Source organism: Sarcophilus harrisii, chromosome 1 (genome assembly GCF_902635505.1).
Source record: "Sarcophilus harrisii chromosome 1, mSarHar1.11, whole genome shotgun sequence".
Taxonomy (NCBI): Eukaryota; Metazoa; Chordata; class Mammalia; order Dasyuromorphia; family Dasyuridae; genus Sarcophilus; species Sarcophilus harrisii.
Window position 1 is genome coordinate 708,483,543 of NC_045426.1, and position 22,335 is coordinate 708,505,877.

Sequence of the window (22,335 nt, forward strand, 5' to 3'; positions counted from 1 at the left end):
TAAAGGACTTGTCCAGGGTAACACAGCTAGTAAGTATTTGAGGCAGAGTTTGAACTCAGGTCTTCCTGACTCAGTTCAGGATTCTAACCAACCCTTCAGGTTTCATCTGCTCTTTCCCTTTGTATGTGTCTCCAGAATATCTGCTTCTGCCTTTCCTTCCATAAATATAGCCCTGACTGATATAGCCAAGATTAGAAAGAAAGCTGGGAAGCAATTTCTACAGCTAGTATGCCAGATAAAGGCCTCAGATATAGAGAAGTGAGCCAAATTTATTAAAATATAAGAGATTCCCAATTGAGATATGGTCAAAGACTAAGAATAGGCATTTTTTCCTGAAGAAGAAATCAAAGCTATCTATAATCATATGAAAAAATGTTCTAAATTACTATTAATTAGAGAAATATAAATTAGAACAGCTCTCAGGTACCACCTCTCACTTATCAGATTGGCTAGTATGGCAGAAAAGGAAAATGATAAATGCTGGAGAGGATGTGGGCAAATTGGGACAATAGTACTCCGTTGCTGGAGTTGTGAACTGATTGGACTATTCTTCTGCCCAAAGAACTAAAAAAACTCTGCAGACCCTTTGATCCGGCAACATCACTACTAGGTCTGTATCTCAAAGAGATCAAAAAGATTTTATTTGTAGAAAAAATGTTTATAGCAGCTCTTTAAAAAAAAAAAAAGTATATTTATTTTTAACACACATTTTGTGAATCATGTTGGGAGAGAAAAATCAGAGCAAATGGGAAAAACTATGGGAGAGAATTTAAAAAAATAGAAAAAAGAAGGGAACCTAGCATGTGCTGATTTGCATTCAGTCTCCTTAGATCTTTTTTCTGGATGCAGACGGCATTTTCTGTCCAGTCCATCGGGACTGCTTTGGGTCACCGACCTACTAAGAACCCGGCCTTTCATGGTGGATCATCCCACAATCTTGCAGTTACTGTCCGAAATCCAGTGATCCAGGACAGCTCCAAAGGCCTCGCCATGAAGAGCGCTGCTGAGCTTCGAGCAGGACCTGACCGTGTCTGACCAGGGAACAAGGCCCGCTGCTTCTGCTTTGGGTGGATCCTTCATCCACGACCCAGAAACCCGCTTTAGATGATTTTTTGTACCTATAACCTCTATCAAATTGCTTTCCTTCTCAGGGTGGGGATAAGGAAGGAGAAGGAAAAATGGGAATTTAAAAATGTTAAAATAAATGTTAAAAGTTTTACTTTCTGTGTGTGCGTGTGTGTTTTCTGTTGGTCGGTTTCTTCGTTGACGATGCAGAAACCCGTTTTAGATGCTTTTATAAGTATAAACTTTTATCAAACTGCTTTCCTTCTCAGGGAGGAAGAGAAGGAAAAAGAGGAAAAAATGGGAATTTAAATGTTTTTTAAATGCATGTTAAAAGTTTTGCTTTCTGTGTGCGCGTGTTTCCTATTGGTCATTCTCTTCATTGACGACACAGATACGGCTTAGATGACTTTATACCTATAACCGCTATCAACTTGCTTTCCTTCTCAGGGCGGGGATAAGGAAAAAGGGGGGAAATGGGAATTCCAACGTTTTTAAACGAGAGCTAAAAACCGTCTTTCTATGTAACCGGGGGTGGGGAGAGGGGCGACAAAACCCCATTAAGCCAGAAGGCCGAGCCCGGGCCTGGGGCCCTCAGCCCTCTCATCCCGGGGCGGAGTCGGCCCTGCTGCAGGTGAGCCCCGGCCCCTCCCGCGGACCCGCCCCCAGCGGAGAGCCTGGGGGGGGGGGGGGGGGGGGAGGGGACGCCGCTCCGCTCTCCCGGATGAGGAGGCCCAGGGGGGAGGGGGAGGAGGGAAATGAGGAAGAAAAGCGCCTCCCCGCCTGGCTGCCCTTCCCCCACAGCGGCGCTGGCGGGCCGAGGGCCGGGCGGGAATCCTGGGCCTCGCCCCCCCCCCCCCCCCCCCCCCACAGGCTTTATCTGGATGACGGGGAATCCTCTCCGAGGCGGGGCCGCCCAGCGTGTCTGGGGGCCGGGGTCCGGGGGCGCCTCGTGGCCCCCTGGGCCCAGCCGGCAGAGCCTCCCGGGGCAGGCCGGGAGGGGGGGCGCTGGGCCGAGGGTCCCCCTGGGAAATGGGGGCCCCTCCATCTGGACCCGGGGCCTTCTCCCTTAGACCAGTGATTCCATTTGTGTCCCCCCTAAAACACAGGGAGGCCGCGCTCTCCTCTCCCCCCTCCCAGGCCTGATGCTCGTTCTCCTGCTCCCGGTTTCAGTTGCATTGCAAGTGTTTTCCTTCCTGCTCCTTTAAAGGAGGCCCAGCGGGCCCGACTTGGATCCCCAGGGGGAGATCCATCCCACGCGGCTGCGAGTGGAAGGAGCCGGGAATCGGGCAAGGGGCAAGGACTGGAAATCCGCCCCTGTCCTGTTGGTGTGAGCCCCGCCTCCTCGGCTGTGAAACGGGCACATTAATCCCACCCCACGCAGGCGGAAGCTTTATTGTAAGAGCGCGCATTAGTGAGTCGTCCAGTTACCCCCTTGGAGCATCAGATAGCCCGCAGTGCTCTCCCTGATACTTTAACCAGGGAAGAAGATTTTTATTTTCTTTCTTTATTTTTGCTGAGGTCATTGGGGTTAAGCGACTTGCCCAGGGTCACACAGCCAGGAAGTGCTAAGTGTCTGAGACCACATTTGAACTCGGGTCCTCCTGACTTCGGGGCCGGTGCTCTGTCCACTGCGCCCCCTGGCGGCCCCTTATTTTTATTTTGTAGAGATTTTTATGAAATCAAACTAGCAAACTAAGACTTTACATGAAGTAGGGTAAGTCCTTGGTCAATTCACAAGTCCTTAAAGGTCGTTTTGATGGAATTCTAGTGGAAATCCCCTTTTGGTCAACTCAGGTCCTTTGTGAAAGAATTTCAGGGGAAGAGTTTTAGGTGGCAAAAATGGAAGTTTATTGTTGGATGAGGAGCCAGCTTTGCTAGAAAAACGGACTTCTTTCTTTGGTGGCAAAGTCCCGTTAGGGAAACGGAGGCTGGCACTGAGAACGCCTTCTCGGCGGGCAGGGTCCTGCAGCTGTACCAAAGAGGCACAACATGCTGCTTTTGACCTTCTGCAAAGAAAGGAGTAAACAGAAACCTATTATACCAGCAGACCTTGGAGGGAAAGGGGTGCAGTTTGTGCTGATCAGACCAGGATCTCCCAAAGGATCTTTGAATGCTTTCTCAGCCTGAATCTGAATGGGCATCTGGCCATCCATGGAGGTGATTTGCCTTATCCACGAGTCTGGGAGGGTCAGGAACTAAAGGGGACAGATTTCCAGAGTGTTCATTTCAAAAGGGAACACACTTTCACACCCCCATCGGTTTTGTGGAGGTTCAGAAGGGACCCTGAAAAGTTGCCGTCACAGACCGGTGTCTCCAGGTGGCCCAAAAAGAATTTGCAGACTAGAACCCATATTCAAATCTAAGGGCAAAGTTTATTGTAATTGTAACGCCCAATTCTTTTGGCTTTGATTGGCCCACTTTGATTGGCGTTGCAATTACATAACTTGCAAATTCTTTTGAGATACAAGTCATTAGTCTGTGACCCCCAATTTTGGGGGTCCCTTCTGAACCTCAACATTTTGGCACAATGACGTGCCATTGGATTGGGTGAGGAGACTTGCTCATGCCCAATGGGGCTGATATAAAGACTTGTGAGCTTTGGAGGGCTGGAGGATTTAGATTTTTTCATCAGTATGTTGAGGGATGAGAAATGAGGGGCGAGAAATACCCTGACAGCGATGGAGTCCCCAGGCTGGTGTCCCAGGTTTTTGTGAAAGAAATTGAGATCTCCAAGCGAGGTTTTTGGGGGCAAAAAAAAAAAGGGATTATTACACTGTGAAGCCATTCAGTGGGCCAGTTCCCTGTAGGAATTAGCAAAGGTTGGGATACAGGCTTTTGATTATATTTAGGTTTCTATGACTGGGGCTAAGGGGGATCTCCAGATGAATTAAGGGACTAATCAACAGGCGGTAATTATGCCCCAGGCCAAGATCTCCAAATGAATTGTAGGTGGGGATTGTGAGCTTTCCCCTGGGAATCAAGTAGGAGCATGGGGATGCTCCCAAAAGTTGGGAGGGGTTGAGAATTAGGGTTTTTCCAACCCAGGTCCATCCTCCCCAAAGATTAGGGGAACACAGTTCCTATTGCATCAAATATCCTCTCATTGTACCCAGAACAGGAGTAACTACATCAGGAGCTAAGGACCACTAGACTCACTGAGGAAAGGCAGCTTCAAGACTCTTTAAGGAACCTAGAGGAAAACTTAGATCATACCTCAGGGGAACTTGATGGTATTCTCACAAAGGAGAAAAAAATACCTCCAAAAACACTTAAGCTCATTTTCTTTTGGGTGTATTAGTGGGAGAATGTGTCACAGAATTTGGGGACATTTTAAAAAATTAAAGCTTTCTATTTTCAAAATATATGAATGGATAATTTTTCAACATTGACCCTTGCAAAACCTTGTGTTCCAAATTTTCCCCTCCTTCCCCTATCCCCTCCCTAGATGGGAAGTAATCCAATATATTTAAACATGTTAAAAATATATGTTAAATCCAATATTTGTATACAAATTTTTATTTATACAATTTACTTATTTATTTGTTTATACAATTATCTTGCATAAGAAAGGTCAGATCAAAAAGGAAAAAAAATAAAGAAAACAAAATGCAAGCAAATAACAACAAAAAGAGTAAAAATGCTACGTTATGCTCCACACTCAGTTCCCACGGTCCTCTCTGGGTGAAGATGGCTCTGTGAATCACAAGACCATTGGAACTGGTCTGAATCACCTCATTGTTGTCCATCAGAATTGATTGTGGTATAATCTTGTTGCTGTATACAATGATCTCCTGGTTCTACTCATTTCACTTCACATCAGTTCATGTTGGTCTCTCCAGGCTTCTCTGAATCTGCTGATCATGTCTTATAGAACCATAATATTCCATTATATTCATACTGACATGAGTGAACTCTAAAATTCTGTAAAATCACAAACACCGTGTTCCCTTTGATTTGCAAAAAACCCCAGACTCCAAATGCTTTCACATCCTTTCAGAGGGAAATAAGGAAAACCATCCAAGGGAAAACTCCTAATTGGTCTTTTAGGAAATCACATCCTCAGGATAAATTTCATATTCCATTGAGAAATCCTGGATTTACCCATAAAATAGGTCTTTAATGACCTTTTCTTTGCAGATGTCTCCACTGAGAAATAGGCCCACTAAGAGAAGGCCTCCGTATAATAATAAAAACCTCCTATTTTTGTCAGACTTTGGGGTTAGCGAATTCTTTCTCTTCCAAGCTAAAGACATCTTACCCATTCACACACCTCATCAATACCAGGACTAATTCAGTTATTCAACTGATGGGCATCAGGGGCATGTTTTGTACCAACTCTTCCTTTCATAGAATTTTAAAACATACATCTGTGTAAAGCCAATTGAGTCCTCTGACCAATTGATGGCAACCAGTACATTAGTGGGGGCTCATGCTCACTAGCCCTGGAGGAGCATTCCACCTCACCCCCACCGAACCTTTCCAAGTTAGCCTTAGAGCCCCTATGGGGATGTAGAAGTTGCCTGCCTGGTGCTTGTGGAGACTGGGAGAGTGGAACCAGAGCTTGTACCATGTCATTATGATTGGCACCTATTAAAAGTCTTATTTCATTCCTCCCTTCTCTGAATCATCCTGCTAAGTGCGTAGGAAAAGCGTCTTGTGTCTGAGAAGAAGTGATTCTGAGGACTCCTTAGAATCAGGAGAACAGCTCCCAAGTCTGCCTTATAGGCTCCTAGGATGATTTTGGATAAGTCACTTCACCCGTCTGCTCGGTCTTCTCAGCTATAAAAAAGGAGGGAAGATGGAACAAAGTGGTCTCTAAGTGGTCTCTGAGCTTTAGCTCAGATCTATGATTGGAGGAATCATCCAGAAGAGATGCTGTGGCTGCTGTACAGATGTCCAGACTCGGCGGACGGGGCAATCTGGGGGGAAGGCACAAGTACATGAGGGTGCCCTTTGGGTATGAATGTGCTTCTGGGTAATTGCAGATGCTCCGGCCATCTCTGCATAAATGTGGGTGTGTATCTCTGTATGTCTGAGATATACTCTCAGGCAGCTAGGTGATCAGTGGTTAGAGTACCAACAATGGAGTCAAGACAACTTGAATTCAAATCTCGCCTCAGTCTCTCACTAGCCATATGACCCTGGGCAAGTCACTTAAGCCTATTTACCTCATTTTCCTCATCTGTAAAATGAGCTGGAGAAGGAAATGGCCAACCATTCCTGTAATATTCTTCTCCAAAATGTAATCTTCTCTTGTTGGGGTTTCCTTGGGGGTCTCTGGAGGCAGCCTTAGTTTCAGTTCAGTAATCACCCCAATGCAGCCAGGGGTTAAAGTCCAAATCCTTTATTGTCTCCTTCCAAGTCTTGTCTCCTTTACTTGGGGCTCGGCTAATTTTCTGGAGGCCTTCCGGATCTTGGTTTCAGTGTTCTCCCCAGGACAGCCTGCCACCTCTTCTCTGTCTGCCTTAGTTCTGCCCAACTGCCTTCTCTGGCTTCTGAATCTCCTCCACTGAATCCTGGTTGAGGCTCCTCGCTTGTATATGCTCCCTTAAAGGTGTGAATCTTGTGGAACTATAGTAAGTACTAAGTAAATGTACTGAACTAAAGAATTGTAAAGCACCAGGCTAAACAACTATTGTCTCTATCAATTCTACTGACTTAGTACCTTGTTTCAAGTTCTGGCCCATAACACCTTCCGGTCTCTTTGCCAAGAGAACCCCCAACCACAAATACCTGCATTCAGGTAATAGCATCATTGATTTAGAAAGGCTTGAGGGGATCCAATTCAACTCCTTCCTTTTACAGACTGATTAAATAGCATTAATTACCTGTGGCACCATTCACACCCAGATCAGTGCAACAAATATTTATTAAATTTACTAAATGGATCAGATACTCTCGTCAGCTACTGAGGATGATGAAGACAATAAGAGAAAATATCTGTTGCCCTTGATAGCTTGGATCTTACTGGAAAGATAAAGACATTTAGCATCCTCTGTCTAACCTCAACCCATCCCCCCAGCTACTCCCCAGTTGCCCCTGCTCGGGTGGCAAAGTCCAGGAGAGAGCCCTTCCAGTATCACCTTAGATAGGACCCCACGGGAGCACTCCCCGTTAACAACCAGCAGGAGCCAAGTCCCTTTTAGCAAAGGGATTTACTAAGAAGATATACCAAGAAATGTTATTGTTCAGTCACAGCCCAACTCTTCATTAGCCCATGGACATAGACACCAGGCCCTTCCATCCTCCACTGCCTTTCAAAGTGTCCAGGTTCCCATTTGTTGCTTCTGGGACACTCTCCATCTCCTCCCCTGCCGTCCCTTTCTCCTTTGGCCTTCAATCTTGCCCAACACCGGGCTCTTTCCCAGTGAGTCCCATCTGATCATGATGCGGTCAAAGTTCCGACGTTTCGGCTTCAGGATTTGCCCTTCCGATGGATGCTCTGAAACATTTTAGCCTCCTTGTGGCACAAAGACTTTCAGAAGCCCTGGCCCCACTACAATGCTCAGCTTTCCTTATGATCCAACTCTCACAGCCGCTCGTGACTGGGGAAAGCCGGGCCTTGGAGCCTCTGGCCCTTTGTGGGCAGGGTGATGTCTCTGCTCTTTGGGATGCTGTCCAGCTTTGTCCGGCTTTCCCGCTGAGGAGCGAGCATCTTTTAACGTCATGGCTGCACTCCCGGTCTGCAGTGATCTTTGAGCCCAAGAACATAAAATCCCACCCCGCTTCCATTTCTCCTCCTGCTTGCCAGGAAGTGATGGGGCCAGTTGCCAGGATGCTAGCGGGTTTTTAAAGCCAGCTTTTATTCTTTCCTCCTTCACCCTCATAGAGCGGCTTCTTAATCCCTTACGTAAGGAACACGATGCCACTTTTGAATCCCCTGAGATGGTTGATAGTTCTCCCAGCAACCTTCATTCTGCTTTGGGAGCTACCCGCATTTCACATGGTCTATTCTGCATATAAGCTAAACAGGGTGACAACATATACAGCCTCGTCGTAGCCTTTTCCCAATACGAAACCAATCGGTTGTAGAAGCCGAGAACAGCATTTCTACAAAGGGTTCCCCTGAAAGTCTGGGGTGCGTGTTTCCGCAGATAGACACCGGCTGGGGGCGGGGGTGGACACTGACTATCTATGGAACAACATTTTTGAGGTCCGCCATCCTCCCTCGGGTCCTTGTGAAGTTTCTCACGGAGGGAGCTCTGGGCGGGGCGCCCAGACCAGCCCTTCTCCCCGCTGTCTGTCCCCCTCCCCCAGCCGCTCTCGGGGTCACTGTCCCCCTCCCCCAGCCGCCCTCGGGGTCACTGAGTGCCCGCTGGGGGAGGGAGATGTTACCTCCCGGGGTCCCGCCCCCAGAGAGTCTGAGAGCCAGGTTGGGAGGGGGAGGGGAGCGGAACTGAGAGGAAAGCTGCCCTCCTTCCTTCTCCACCTCCAGCAGTTCCCTCCCCACATTTCGCTCCGAGTCCCTGAGACTCTCCCCGGGGGCGGCTCCGGGCCAAAGGTTTCCCCAGCCAATCACAAGCCGCCTTCCAGGGCCTGGCGGTCCCCTTCTGCCTCCAGGTGCCCAGCGGCGCGATGCTGGTGAAGGCTCAGCCCCAACTCCCTGGGGAAGGAGGAGCGCCGTGATCTGTTTCCTGTACCAGCGCTTCCTCCGCCGCTCTTTTGTGATTCTTTGGGATTTGACTTTTAGCAGCGCTTTGTTTCCCGCTGACTCTAGAGGGCTTTAGATCCATTCAGAGTTTCTGAGTTAGCCTTTTCCCCTCCCTAAGCAGCTAAGATGTGACCGGTAGCTTCCTTAAGCCCAAACAAGCAGCCAAGCAAGGACCCGAGCCCTGGTTGGCGGAACTTGCCGACTGCTAAGGTATGAACGGCTGCGCCAAGAATGGGACCAGCGGCTCTCGGGAGCCGGAAGGAAGCGGCTCCGGCGGACTCTGCGAAGGAGGAGGCGCGCCGACAACGGCAGAAGCCCGCGGCGCCGCCGCCGCCGCTCTGGAGAAGCCCAGAGTGCGCCAGGAAGAAAGGGCAGGTCCCAACGGGAGCGAGCGCGCGCTCGCACATGCGCGGTTGGGCCGCGCGGCGAGCGCGGCAGCAGTGCGCATGCCCAGGGCATCTGCGCTGGGTCGGGCGCAAGTCACCGCTCGTGTGTCATGGGTGGTCATTGTGTGTGTGCACATGTGCCTGGGTGGCGGGGTAGCTGATGTGTGCGCATTTGCATATGCGTGCGTGCAGGCACGTGTGCTTGGGGGTCGAGGGAGGGGACTTCAGGGAAACAGACGAGCTCTAGGACCCAGCGGCTGCTCGAGGGCAGTTTACGAGGAGGGGGCGGGAGCGGAGGAATAGGGGGCGTGGCTTTCCCTCCCCTCCTTCGCTCTTTCCCAGCAGCCCCAGGTCTCCTTCCTTTCTCGCGAGGCTTGCCCGGGGCTCCGACTGCGCCTGCGCCTGCTCCTGCGCCTGCGCGGAGCGGCGTGCAGTCTCGCGGCCCGTGCTCGCTCGGGCCTTAGGTAGCGGCGGCGGCAGCAGAAGCTGCAGCAGGTGAAGTCGGGAGAGCGGACCGGGCCGGGCAGGGCGGGGCAGGGTCGAGAGCGGCGGCACCATGAGCGGCACCTTAGCCAAGATCGCCGAGATCGAAGCCGAGGTAATGGCGCGCCTTCTGCGGGCGGGGCGGGGCGGGGGGGAAACTGAGGCGCGGGCGGGGGGGGGGGGGGCCTGGCGCCCCCCTCCGGGGTCCCGGGGCGTCGGGTCCCGGAGCCTGGCTCTGCTGGGGGCCCCTTGGGGCCGGTCTCCTCCTGGCGAGGCCTTCGAGCCCCAAGTTCTGTTTGGGGTGCGGGGGAGGCCCGCAGTGGGGAGGGGGGACAGTGACCCCGAGGGCGGCTGGGGGAGAGGGGCAGTGACCCCGAGGGCGGCTGGGGGAGGGGGGACAGTGACCCCGAGAGCGGCTGGGGGAGGGGGGACAGTGACCCCGAGGGCGGCTGGGGGGGGGGGACAGTGACCCCGAGAGCGGTGCGATGGGGGGATGACAGGGACCCTTGTAGCAGCTGGGGGAGGGGGGACAGTGACCCCGAGGGCGGCTGGGGGAGGGGGGACAGTGACCCCGAGGGCGGCTGGAGGAGGGGGACAGTGACCCCGAGAGCAGTGCGATGGGGGGATGACAGGGACCCTTGTAGCAGCTGGGGGAGAGGGGACAGCGACAGCTCGGGGCGGCCCCCATGACAGGCCACCGGTGTGACAGGCGTCCCTGCAGCCCTGCCAGGGGAGTCCCCAGACCAGATGTCCCCGCAAAGCCCCCGAGTGGGCTCCGCCTTCCCTTCCCTGTGAGGGGGTGTCCTGGTGCTGGGTGCGTCTGAGGGCCGAGCCTGCTGCCCATGGCCAGTGCCTGAAGGACTGTCACGTGGCAGACCTTGGAGCCGTGGGAGCGACTGGTCCCGGTGCCGGGCTGCAGGGCCGGCCTTCCTGCTCCCCCTTCCGGGCTCCCCCTTCCTGCTCCCCCTTCCTGCTCCCCCTTCTTGCTCCCCCTTCTTGCTCCCCCTTCCGGGCTCCCCCTTCCTGCTCCCCCTTCCGGCCCCGCCGCGGGAAGGCTGACCGTGACTCTCTCCCGCAGATGGCTCGGACGCAGAAGAACAAGGCCACGGCGCACCACCTGGGGCTCCTGAAGGCGCGGCTGGCCAAGCTGCGGAGGGAGCTCATCACCCCGAAGGGCGGAGGCGGCGGCGGCCCCGGGGAAGGTCAGTGGCCCCGGGAGGGGGTGCGGGGGCTGGGCAGTGACCTGTACGCCCACCGTCAGCATGGGGAGGTGTCACCATGGGGAGGTGTCACCATGGGGAGGTGGCAGCGGCCCAGGGCCTTGCAGGGGCACGGGGGGGGGGGGCGCGCTGTGCACGGTTTTTTGACCTTTGAAAGGGGTCTTCGTGCTCAGAAAATGTATCCGCCAGAATTTGGTGGCTGGAAAGCCATTAATGGGGGGAAGCAGCTGTTTGGCCAAGATGCCTCTATCCCAGAGAAGGTGCCGGTGGGGCGAGGTCAGAGGAAGCGCGACTTGAACTCGCTTCCCCGTCCGGCCCCGTTTGGGTGTCCGGCGGCCGGAGGCCCTTCCTTCCCGGCCATCGCTGACCCATCGCCTTCCTTTGGTGCTTGTCCGACTTTAGGGTTCGACGTGGCCAAGACCGGCGACGCCCGCATTGGGTTTGTGGGATTTCCGTCCGTGGGAAAGTCGACGCTGCTGAGTAACTTGGCCGGGGTGTACTCTGAAGTGGCCGCCTATGAGTTCACCACCCTGACCACCGTGCCCGGAGTCATCAGGTACAAGGGCGCCAAGATCCAGGTGAGCTGGCGAGCCGTGGCCAGAAGCCGGGGTCCAGGCTCGCTTCTGCCCGGCCCTCAACCCCTCGGGAGCCTTTGCCCGCCTAAAATCGAGAACATGCAGGGCCGCCTCCCAGGACTGATCGCGGATGGGGGGGAGCAGTGCTGATGGGGCGGCAGGTAGTCAGCGAGGCCTCTAGGGCCATATTTGGGGCTTGGGTCAAGGGACAGAGCAGAGACGCGGGAAGGAAGCTGCTCCCACAAGCCCGCCGTGGCTAGCAGCAGGTGAGCGGGGTGGGGGAGGTCGCTGAGACGGCCAGCACTGCCAGCGGGGCAGGGCAGAGGCAGAAGGGGGCCCGAGCTGGCCTAAGGCAAAGGGCTCATCTGTCTTAGCTGGCCCCAGTCGGAGACCCACCTTTAGAGCCCAGCAGCCAACGAGATGCCAGGGAAAGCTCACACTCAGCCTTTTCCAGATCTAGACTGGACTCAATTCAACCTCCTCGTTTGGTCCCTTGTGCATGAAGCAGCTTGGTCGCCCTAAGTTCCCGCATTAATGGCCGTGTTCAGTTCAGTGAACGTTCATTAAGCCCTTGCTGTGTGCCAGGCTCCAGAAAGCAGGGCAAAAAAGAGAGCAAGGCCCCGTGCCCTTGGGGAGCTTACCTTCTGCCCAGATGCAGCTGTACCCAGCTAAGGCCCACAGCGATTTGGGGAGGAAGGGGGGAGCGAGTGTGGGCAGCCAGGAGGGGGAAGGCTCCCATGGAAGTCGTGCTTTGCCGGGGAGTTTTTGGATTGGCCAGCAGGCATTTGAGGTACCTTGTAGGAGGGAATAAACTGAGGGGCTGCGCTCGCACTCCAGGGGCCCTCGGGAAGGATTGGCTCTCAAAAATGAACCTTGAAGGATCCTGGGCTTCCAAGAAGCATCAGGAAACCTGGACCTAGAGGGCCTCTGGGCCCTGGAATGACCCATGGAGGGGGCTGAAAGTAGGCCCCAGGTATGGGGTGGGCAGTGTGGTGTGATCAGCCTGGAGCCAGGAAGAGAACAGCTCTAAACTCTAAACCACAGAACCTGCATTTGGTCCTAAATTAGGGGCTGGGGAGCCCCAGAACTTAGGGAGACTCCAAGGCAGCTTCATGGAGCTGGCTTGGAGGGGCAAAAAAAACTGCCGGAAGACCAGTGAAAGCTCTGGAAGCTGGGAGAGAAGCATTTTGCAGGCCAGGATCCATTGACTGTGGCTGGGAGAGGTGGAAATTATGGGGGGGAACAACTCAGGAACTAGCCCCTGACAGGTGTGGGGATCCTGCAGAGAGGAAGAGTTCTGGTGGGCCCGGGTGTAGCATAAGGACCTAGGGCACAGGCCCATCGTGGCCCGTTAGGAAGTTTGCCAAGAGATGACACCAGATCGTGGGGCTCTAATTGTAGCTTGGAGACTTGGCTACCTCCCCAGCCCTGCCGCCCTGGGGCCTCTTTTTGCTGAGGTCAGCATGGGACCAAACGAGGAGGTTGAATTGAGTCCAGTCTAGATCTGGAAAAGGCTGAGTGTGAGCTTTCCCTGCCATCTCGTTGGCTGCTGGGCTCTAAAGGTGGGTCTCCGACTGGGGCCAGCTAAGACAGATGAGCCCTTTGCCTTAGGCCAGCTCGGGGTGCCCTCAAGGCAGAGAATGAAGGGAAAAACTCTGCCCAGCCTGCCCACCCCCATTGGCTGCCCAGACCGTTTGGTGATGGCAGCAAATGCCCCTCTGTCCTTTTGTACCTGGTGCCCCTGGGCATCTTAGTAGTAGTGAAAGCTAGCGCAGGAGCACTGTGGCTGCGGAGGGCAAGGGTCAGGGGGCCACCAGTCATCTTTAGGGGGTACTTGTCTTCTTAAGGGATGGGAGGAGAAAATTTGAAGTTTTTTTCCCCAAGACAGTTGGGTTAGGGTGATTTGCCCAGGGTCACACAACCAGGAAGTGTTAATTGTCTGAGGTCAGATTTGAACTCTGGTCCTCCTGACTTCAGGGCTGGTGCTCTATCCATTGTGCCACCTAGTTGCCCCAACCTTGTTTTAAGAATGTTAAATCTCTTTTACCTGTAATTGGGAAATCTTTAGCAAAATAAGAGTAGATTAAGGAAAAGAAATAACGCTCTGAGCCTGAGGGCTGAAGGCCCTTTCTGAGCCTCCCCCAACCCTGGCAGAAAGGCGTTGCCAGCTTCCCTCCATCTCACAGCGACAGAGCTGAGCCTCCAGGGTCTGTGGCTTGGGCAGGTCCCTGGAGCTCAGGAGCAACGGCTGCAGGCTCCGATTCCCCTCCATCCGAATCTAGTCCTTGCCTCTGGACCTTTCAGGACCATGAGGTGCCAGCCAGGCTGGGAGCCAGGTGCTTCGCCTGCAGCTGCTGGAGGTTTGGGGGGGGTGGGGGGTGGGAGGGTGGGGGGGGTGAGAGGGTGGGGGGGAGGAAGCAGGTCTGGGATTTGTGAGTAAGCCTCACGTCCATTCCAAAAGGCAGAGACAGCAAGTCACCTCAAAGGTTTCAGTACATAGCAGAAGGTGCCAGGGTACAATGGGAGATGCCAGGGCACAGCAGGAGGAGCCAGTACACAGTGGGAGGAGCTGGTGCACAATGGGAGGAGCTGGCACACAGTGGGAGGAGCTGGTGCACAATGGGAGGGGCCGGTGCACAGTGGGAGGAGCTGGTGCACAATGGGAGGAGCCGGTACTCAGTGGGAGGAGCGGGTACTCAGTGGGAGGAGCTGGTGCACAGTGGGAGGAGCTGGTGCACAATGGGAGGAGCCAGTACACAGTGGGAGGAGCTACACAGGGTTGAGCTTGCTGCTGGCCCCCAGCCTTCCTGATTGAGCTCAGCATCATTCTCTGAGGCCATTTCTGCATCCCCTCCCCTCAAATCAGTCAGGTGTCAGTGTGTGGGGGCAGTTCTCAGAGAAGAACGAGCCACGTTTTTTACCTGTGGTTTTTCAGTGATATTTTTGGCCCATTATTTGCTTCCAGAGAAAACGTTCCACAGACCCCCTCATGGTATGTCCTCCTGACGCTAACAGAAGGAAGGACACGTGGGTGCTCTTGTGCTGGGCATGACATGCTGCCCCTCCCGCCCTGTTGCCCCTTAGCCTCGCTCGCATGTCTCGCTGCGTGCCCGCACGGCGCGTGCTCCTGCTGTTGCTCTGCTTCAGCTCCCACTTCACTATTCAGCTCAGCCATTCGCAGCCCTGGGCACGTGCCTTGTTTCCAGCTTTTGGAGCTCAGAAGTAGCCCTGGCAAAGGGACCCGATCCCCTCCCCCTCCCGGAAATTGTAGGACTCACTTGTCCACTGTTCCCTCCGTCCGTTCATTTGATTTTCCCTCCTCCTCCTGCCGCAGCTCCTGGATCTCCCTGGAATCATTGAAGGTGCCAAAGACGGGAAGGGGAGAGGCCGGCAGGTCATCGCAGGTGGGTGCCAGGATGGCCCAGAGGTGTGTTTGGGTCTGGCTCATCCTTGGGTCAGAAGATGTGGCTGGTGTGGAGGAAGAGTGCACTCCCTGTGGTCAGGTGACCCAGGCACGCCATCAGTTGGCACTGGGCCTGGGGCAGGTTTGCTAGAGCCCTGGGCATCAGCTGGGCCCTGGGCCCTGCCCCGGAGGGACCCCTTCCCAAAGGAAAGGGTCCCTGCCAGGCCTGTAGGGTCCTAGTGCGGACCCAGAGGATGTGCAGCCAGCGCGGCTTGGGAGGGGCCAAGGCCAGTTCTCTTCTGCGCTGTCACTTCCCTCCTTCTCCTTGTTGACCTTGGAGGGTGGGGTGCCTGGGTCCCTGTCTGTGGTCCTGGGCCCGCAGGGCCGGGCTAACCGCGGGCTCCCCTTGCGCCCTTTAGTGGCCCGAACCTGCAACCTGATTCTGATTGTCCTGGACGTGCTGAAGCCCCTGGGCCATAAGAAGATCATAGAGAACGAGCTCGAAGGCTTTGGGATCCGCTTAAACAGCAAGCCCCCCAACATCGGCTTTAAGAAGAAGGACAAAGGGGGCATCAACCTCACAGCTACGGTGAGTCTCCGGGCCGGGCCCTTGTCGCGTGGCCAGCCCCGCCTTCGAGCGGCCCCTGAGGCTCCGCGGCCTGGCTTCCCCCTGCCCGCGGCTCCCTGCACTGAGTGCCGGGCACAGGCTCCGGTCTGAGCCCCTGCGACAGAGTCGGTTGGTTGGGTCTCTCTCCCTGGTGCCTGACACACAGTAGGTATTCGGCTCGTGCTTTTGCATCGAAGTCACCACGGTTCGGGTCTGGTGAGGGAGCCGGCCCCGGGCCAGCCCCTGCCTGTCTGATGGGGCCCTTTCAGCACAGGTTGGCATGTTGACCTTGGCAAAGCCACAAGTTACAGTAAACACCAGAGCAGTGACTTGCCAGGGTGGGGCCTTGGGCTCAGTTCTCAGGGTGAGGGGGAGTGAGGAGCACCTATAAATAAGGGCCAGGCCGCCCTCCCCACTCTAGGGGTGCCCCAAGAGCGACAGCCTGAGCTGGGTTTGGGGGCCCTCAGATCCCAGACAGTGCCCTAGGAGGCCCAAGGGGCACACAGTTTGCGGTTGGCTGGATCTGAGGGGGATTTGTGGGAGCTGGCGCTGGGGGGACCAGCAGTCTGGTCTTGGGCACTCACGGATCCTGGTGGGTTTGTCCTGATTTTTGAATCCCATTAATTTCCAAGTAGATCCTTGCCTTAGAGGAGGAATTGGCAGCTGTGGGGGATGGTCCCCAAGGAAGGGGGGAGGCCAGGCCTGCCTTCCACAGTGGGGGAGGGGGGCCCTGTGCGTGTGCATATGCACAGTTCTGGTCTCTTCACTCACAGCCCACATGGATGTTTGTTGTCACTGTTTCTTCCAGTTCTCCGCTGTGTCCCCTCCCCCGCAAGCTTGTACCCCACTTATTTAGCTGTTCCCCAGGGGATGAGCACCCCCTTTGGGCCGGTTCTTGGCTGCCCCCAGCGTGGTTTTTGGCAGGCTGAGCGGGGGGCTTGTGTGTGCATGCTTCTCCCTGCCTTGATGTCGGTGCCAAGTGGGCATCTCTGGGTCCGGGAGCTCTCCTGCGTGGGCGGCCCATGGAGGGCCTGGTTGCCTGTGCGCTTGTGTCCAAAGTTCGGCCAGCACAGACTTAGCCCCGTACTGTGTGTGCCGCATCCTGCCCACTGTTGGCACTGGCCCTTTCCCCGTCCTAGAAGTTCTTATGGTCGGTCCCAGTCAATGAGGCTCTGGGGAGTCTGTTGGCTCCTTGGCCCTGGAGCCGCCTCTAAGTTTCCCGTGTTCATACCGACTCCCTCCTTCTTGGCTCTTGGGCTCATATCCGAGGTCGTGGGTGCAAAGTCTTTTCCCCACTGACGTTGCTCATTTTGATTTTGTTCCTGCGATGGCTTTCCCAGCGGCTGCAGCCCAACAACGGGTTTTCTCTTTTGGGATGTTTTTGTCCCTTGGTTTGATCAAGAATCCCACCCCAGCCACAGTGGTGAAAGGCACTGTTGTCCATTTTTTTTCTCATTTCCTAAATGACGCAGTTTCTGATTTTGTGGCAGCTTTTTACAGCTTTTTAAAGAATCCCCTACGTGGATACACATATATATTTCCTGGAGTGGGAAACTTAAAAACACAGCCCGTGCCGTGGCTCATTTTTCCATAATTGGCCTGAATGTTATTTTTTAGAAGGGTTAATGATTTCATTTTTCACCAGTTAATTTGCTTTTTTTGCTCCTATAAAAACAGACACAAAGCCCCAAGTGCTGCTGGGAATTTTTTGGTGCATGTGGGAAAGCAATTAATTTTTTTAATTAACAAATCCTTATTTTCTCTCTCTCCCATCTTCTTTTCTCTGCTGAAAAACAAAACAAGAAAAACCAAGTCCTTGGAACCAGTGTGCTCAGTCACATGAAACCATATTTGTTCCCATATTTGTCACAAAAAATGCAGCTCTTTTGTGGCAGGAAATGGACCTGAGCTTTCAGCTGAGAGTCAGGCTGCAGGCTGTGTGGGAGGACCCAGGGATGGGGACGGGGGGGAGGGAGGGAGGCAGACAGAGGGAGAGTCCCTGGAGGTGGGGAGGGCGCAGCTCAGCCTCTGCTCCATGCCCTCTGCTTTATTCAGTGCCCTCAGAGTGAGCTTGATGCTGAGACGGTGAAGAGCATCCTGGCGGAATACAAAATCCACAACGCCGACGTAACCTTGCGCAGTGACGCCACCGCGGACGACCTCATTGACGTGGTGGAGGGCAACAGGTACCGGCCGGGGGGCTTGGGTCCTTTAGAAAAGAGAGCTGGAAGCTACTTTCGGATTGGAAGGGGTTTCTGTAGTGGAAAAGCCCCCTTGCAAGGTTTTTATCCCTATTGTGGGCACAGAATCCAGAGATGGCAGCTTGTGCGAGGTTAAAGGACGACTCTGGGGCTGACTGGCTGAGTCCCAACCCGGGGGGTGCCGGAAGGAGCTGGAGGGACCCGCTGGGAGCTGGGGGGAGCCGGGGGGAGCTGGAGGCCTGCTGCCTCTCGGAGGAGCTTCTGGGGCGGCCGACCTCTGCTGCTCACTTAGGACAGTCAGCTTCGCCTTCTGTGCAGCCTTTGTGCTCAGCCCAGAGTGAGCCAGATCTCCCCGATCTCTGGCCTTTGTGCCCATGAGCCACAGCCCTCCCGTGCCCCTGTGCCTTCTTTTCTCCACCCCTCACCCTTCCCCCTGGCCCACTCTCGGGGTCGCCATTAGCTTGGCTCCTGTGGCTGCTCTCTGGCTCAGGAGTGAGGGGGCCCAAATGGAGGCTGATGGGGCAGAGAATAGGACCCAGCCCAGGGTCTCCCTGGCTTTTCTGGCTCTTCCCAATGCTGATTGCGCTTTCCAGACACTGTCCTTGGCCACAGCCATGTTTTGTGCTCTTTGCATTGTTCTTGTGAACCAGCTGTAAGATCTTTACCAGATGTCGTCTAGAGCCCTTGGGCCCAGGGCTCCAGTTCCTCAAGGTCCAAAATGGTCTTGTTGAGGTGGAGCATTGGGCCACCTCTGGTAGGACAGGCCGTGATTGGGGCAAGGCCCAGACGGGCGGTCTGGAGGACATCTGGCCTTTAGTGCCTCACAGAGCTTGCGCCAGCAGGGCCGGGCAGCCCGAAAAGCCAGCGGTTCTGTGGGTCCCCTAGAGAGAGGCAGGTCCCGTAGGATTCCTGCCTTGTTTGGCCCCATCTGGAACGGCTGAGTGACCCCATTTTAGAACAGGCCCCCGGGGAGGCCCCAGCACAGGCAGGGGCCATTCAGTCTGAGGTCAGGATGGTTTCTTCAGGAGAATGAGAGGCTTGGTGCGGAAGGAGCTTCGGGCTCAGACTGGGGGGGACACGGAGGCATTTAGGCCCGGTGTCAGGGAGATGTTATGAGGCCGCATTGTGAGGGACACTGGAGGTCTTTAAGCAGAGGCAGGTTAGGGTGTTGTAGGAGGGACGGGAGATTAAGTGTCCTGGGTCCCCCCAGCACTTAGAGCCTGAGATTCTCCATCGGGGGGGGGGGGGGTCCCTCACCAAGGGGATCACTGGCTCGGTCCTCTGTCCCCTCCCTCCAGCACCTGACCACAGGTCCCCCTAGCCTAGGACAGGCACCATTTGTGCTCCTAGTCTGGGGGCATCCCTGTGGGAACCCCAGGACCGGGGTGACATGCTCGGGGCTCTTCAGAGTGAGAGATCACAGTTACCACATCAGGCATTCCCCGGGCACACTTGCCTGGGTTGGCTCCAGCCAGCCTTGGAAGGCGGCTCTTGGGCAATCCCTCTGCCCGTCTTGAGCACCTACTGTGTGCCAGGCCCTGATGTTCTATTGCCTCCCCGCCTCAGGGTCTACATCCCCTGCATCTATGTGCTGAACAAGATCGACCAGATCTCCATCGAGGAGCTCGACATCATCTACAAGGTGCCCCACTGCGTGCCCATCTCTGCCCACCACCGCTGGAACTTCGACGACCTGCTCGAGCGCATCTGGGACTACCTGCGACTCGTGAGAATGTGAGTCTCCCCGGGTGGGTGGGGCCGCGCGGAGCGGGGGGAGCCCCTGAGGGCCCGGGGCCGCCCGGCTCACCGCTCTCCTGTGTCCTAGCTACACCAAGCCCAAGGGGCAGCTGCCAGACTACACCTCCCCCGTGGTGCTGCCCGACTCCCGGACCACCGTGGAGGACTTCTGCATGAAGATCCACAAGAACCTCATCAAAGAATTCAAGTAGTGAGTCCTGGGTATGGGGGGCTGGTGGCGGACCAGGCTTGGGTCCCTGGAAGACAGCAGAGAGCGGCCCCAGGCTGGGCAGGGAGACTGCATGGGTGCTCGCAGATGTGGGAGGGCCAGGGGAAGGGGAGGAGACCCTTAGGGACTTTGTCCCTCCTCTCTCCACTTGACTCCCCGAGCGTGGGCAGAGGGAGAGGGCCTCCCTGACTGCATAAGCCCACCTTCCCCTCCTGTGCCACTGAGACCTTGGCCCTGAAGGCCACACCACCCATGGCATGACCTTCCCAAGGCCCATACCGGGGGGTGCCCGTAGCTTGTAGATCTGGGGCCAGAGGAGCCCCTGGGCCCTCTCCCACCCCACTCTGGGCCCTCCCCCTCCCTGGGCCACCTTTCCACAAAGGGGTCTCTCAGGCTTCCGTCCATCGCCAGGGCGCCTTGCAGGGGGGATGGCGTCCCCTTCTGGGCCTGGGGGGAGCCTTCCTCTGCTGACCCTCTGCTCTCTCCCCCAGTGCCCTGGTCTGGGGTCTGTCTGTGAAGCACAACCCCCAGAAAGTGGGGAAGGACCACACGCTAGAAGATGAGGATGTCATTCAGATCGTCAAGAAGTAAGGGGGTTGCTGCCCCTGACCAGAGCCTGGTGCACCTTCCCCCTGCCCGGGGCCGTCCTGGGCCCCAGCCGCTGCCAAGAAGGGCCCCCTTCCTCCCCACCGTCACCCGCTGTATATTGAACTACATAAAGAGCCCAGCTGGCTGGCAGGCTGCCGTTGTGTCTGTGTGGGTGGCCTTGGGGGCTCTGGGCTGGGGCACATGGGAGCTGGGGGTAGAAGTGGGGGCTCGGAACAGCCTGCAGGGGCACCTGGCCAGGAGCGGAAGCCAGACCTTGGCTGCGGCAATCATGACTGGTGGCTGCCCCCTTCCCCCGGTCAGTTCTTGTCCAGTTTGGCCCGGGCGCTGTCGAGAGCTGGGACTGAGCTTGCTGACTGGTGGCCAAGGAGCAGCAAGGGCATCGAGCCGCCTGGCACCCCTGAGCTCTCACGGGAGCCCTTGCTCGTGGGTTTGGGGCGGGCAGCGTGATCACGGGCCACAGGCCACGAGAACCTGCCTGGACTTTTTCCTCCTCTGTCCCCTTTTGCTTTTTCCTGGGTGAACATTGGTTTGTTTTTATCTGGGACGAGCCTCCCGGTGGCTCCCCGGAGCAGTAGCACTAATGTGGTGGTCAACCCCGCGCCTGGAGTGAGGGGTCTGGCGGCCAAAGGCTTGCATCAGCAGCCCTGTTCCCAAAAGGCCGTCGGAAGGAAGTAGCACAAATGTCGCGCTCTGCCACCATGGAGCATCTGGGCAGGTGGAGACCTCTGGGGGCAGGTGGGTGCTAGGAAGAAGAGCCAGCCCTGGGCAGCTTGCCTCTGGGGGTCCGAGGACCTGAATGGGTGACGCCTTTCTTAGCCCACTGGGGTGATTGACTGCTGCCTCCCACGCCAACCCTTTGGTGCATGGAATATGATTGGTCCAGAGAGAGGCTGGACATCTGAAGCAACAGGCGATGTGGGGAGGAGGGAACTCCACAAAGGGGCAACCCTTAGACCAGAGGAGTCGGAATGGAAGTTGGGCTCGGAGGGAATTGTGGGATTCTGGGAGAACCTTGGGGATGGTCCAAGCCCTTGGCTGGGTCAGGGACAGTTCATGTGGCATTGAGGTTTTGCCACTTTCTGCATTGTTGAGACCTTTTTTTCTTAGGGATCCTAGGAGGGGGGAAGGGCATAAAGTGTGGGGGGCCTGGTTGTGGTAAATGCTTTAGAGAGGTTGGGGGTAGTGGGCATGGATGGGAGCAGGAAGGACCACGAGAAAAAGTCGCCTTAAAGGGAAGAGCCACGATCAAATGAAGCCAGATTAAAAGGTGTGGGAAGCAGTGACCCCGGGCCCATAGGGAGAGCAAGTCAGTGCTGGGAGAGCGCCCAGGGCTCTGATCACACTGCGGGGGCCCGGAGGATGCCCTGGGGTCCTGGCCAGATTAGGACTCCCCTCTCGAGCAGGGGCTGAGGTTGGCTAGACCCCCTCAGTGTCCTGCTCAGGCCAGGGGGCTCTCGGGCCTGGCATGGGGATTGGGGAATCCCTGTCACCATTGCTCTGTGACATTTCCAGAGTCTTTAGGCCACTTGGTATATATGTCTGTTGGCACACACACACACACACCCCTCCCCATTGGACTTGGGCTGCCCAGTGTTAATCTCCAGAATTAGCCCTATCCCATAATTCATGGCAGAATGCTGCTGTTCAAAGGGCCAGGTCGGTTCTGTACTTGTTCTGTTGTGTCCAATTCTGACCCCACTGGGGGATTTCTCAGCAGAGATAGCAGAACTTCTCCAGCTCATTTTCCAGAGGAGGAAACCGAGGCAAACAGGGTGACATGACTCACCCAGGTTCACACAACTAATGAGTGAGACTGGGTTTGAGTTCAGATCTTGGCTGCGAGACCAGCACTCCGGGGTTAGGGGCTGGGGATGGCTGATCCCTGCTCAGTTCCTGCTGTTCTTTTGTTCCTCCACTTCTCTGCGGTGGCCGTCCAGACCAGGTATCCATGGAGTGATGCAGCTGACCATTGGACAGACGTGTAGTCTGGGCCCTTCCTCCTGGAGGGTGTCCCGTGGGCCTAAAGGGCCGATGCTGTGGTCCCAACTGTGGCCGAGACCATGGGGACGAGCTCACCATCCAGGATGGCGGCAGGCGCTCGATGAGCGTCCATCTTGCTGGATCTTCCTCAGTCAAGCGATGAGCAAACAGCGACCTGGTCTTACCGGG

The 22,335-nt window shown here is 55.6% G+C and overlaps 1 protein-coding gene across 1 annotated transcript; it reads left to right on the plus strand.

Annotated features, from left to right (window-relative positions):
• Positions 1 to 9,475: 9,475 nt before the first annotated feature.
• On the plus strand, positions 9,476 to 20,293 carry DRG1 (developmentally regulated GTP binding protein 1). The gene is made up of 9 exons (XM_031948945.1): positions 9,476 to 9,700; positions 10,664 to 10,787; positions 11,208 to 11,383; positions 14,715 to 14,784; positions 15,203 to 15,372; positions 17,446 to 17,576; positions 19,158 to 19,325; positions 19,417 to 19,539; positions 20,049 to 20,293. The coding sequence occupies exons 1-9, from the start codon at positions 9,659 to 9,661 to the stop codon at positions 20,146 to 20,148; spliced, it is 1,104 nt and encodes a 367-aa protein (XP_031804805.1). The 5' UTR covers positions 9,476 to 9,658; the 3' UTR covers positions 20,149 to 20,293.
• Positions 20,294 to 22,335: the final 2,042 nt, after the last annotated feature.

Excerpts from the sequence above, each read along its gene's own strand:
- DRG1 (XM_031948945.1), top strand. The coding sequence starts at position 9,659 with ATGAGCGGCACCTTAGCCAAGATCGCCGAGATCGAAGCCGAG. Across the intron at positions 9,701-10,663 it reads TCGCCGAGATCGAAGCCGAG|ATGGCTCGGACGCAGAAGAA; the intron begins GTAATGGCGCGC and ends TCTCTCCCGCAG. Across the intron at positions 10,788-11,207 it reads CGGCGGCGGCCCCGGGGAAG|GGTTCGACGTGGCCAAGACC; the intron begins GTCAGTGGCCCC and ends GTCCGACTTTAG.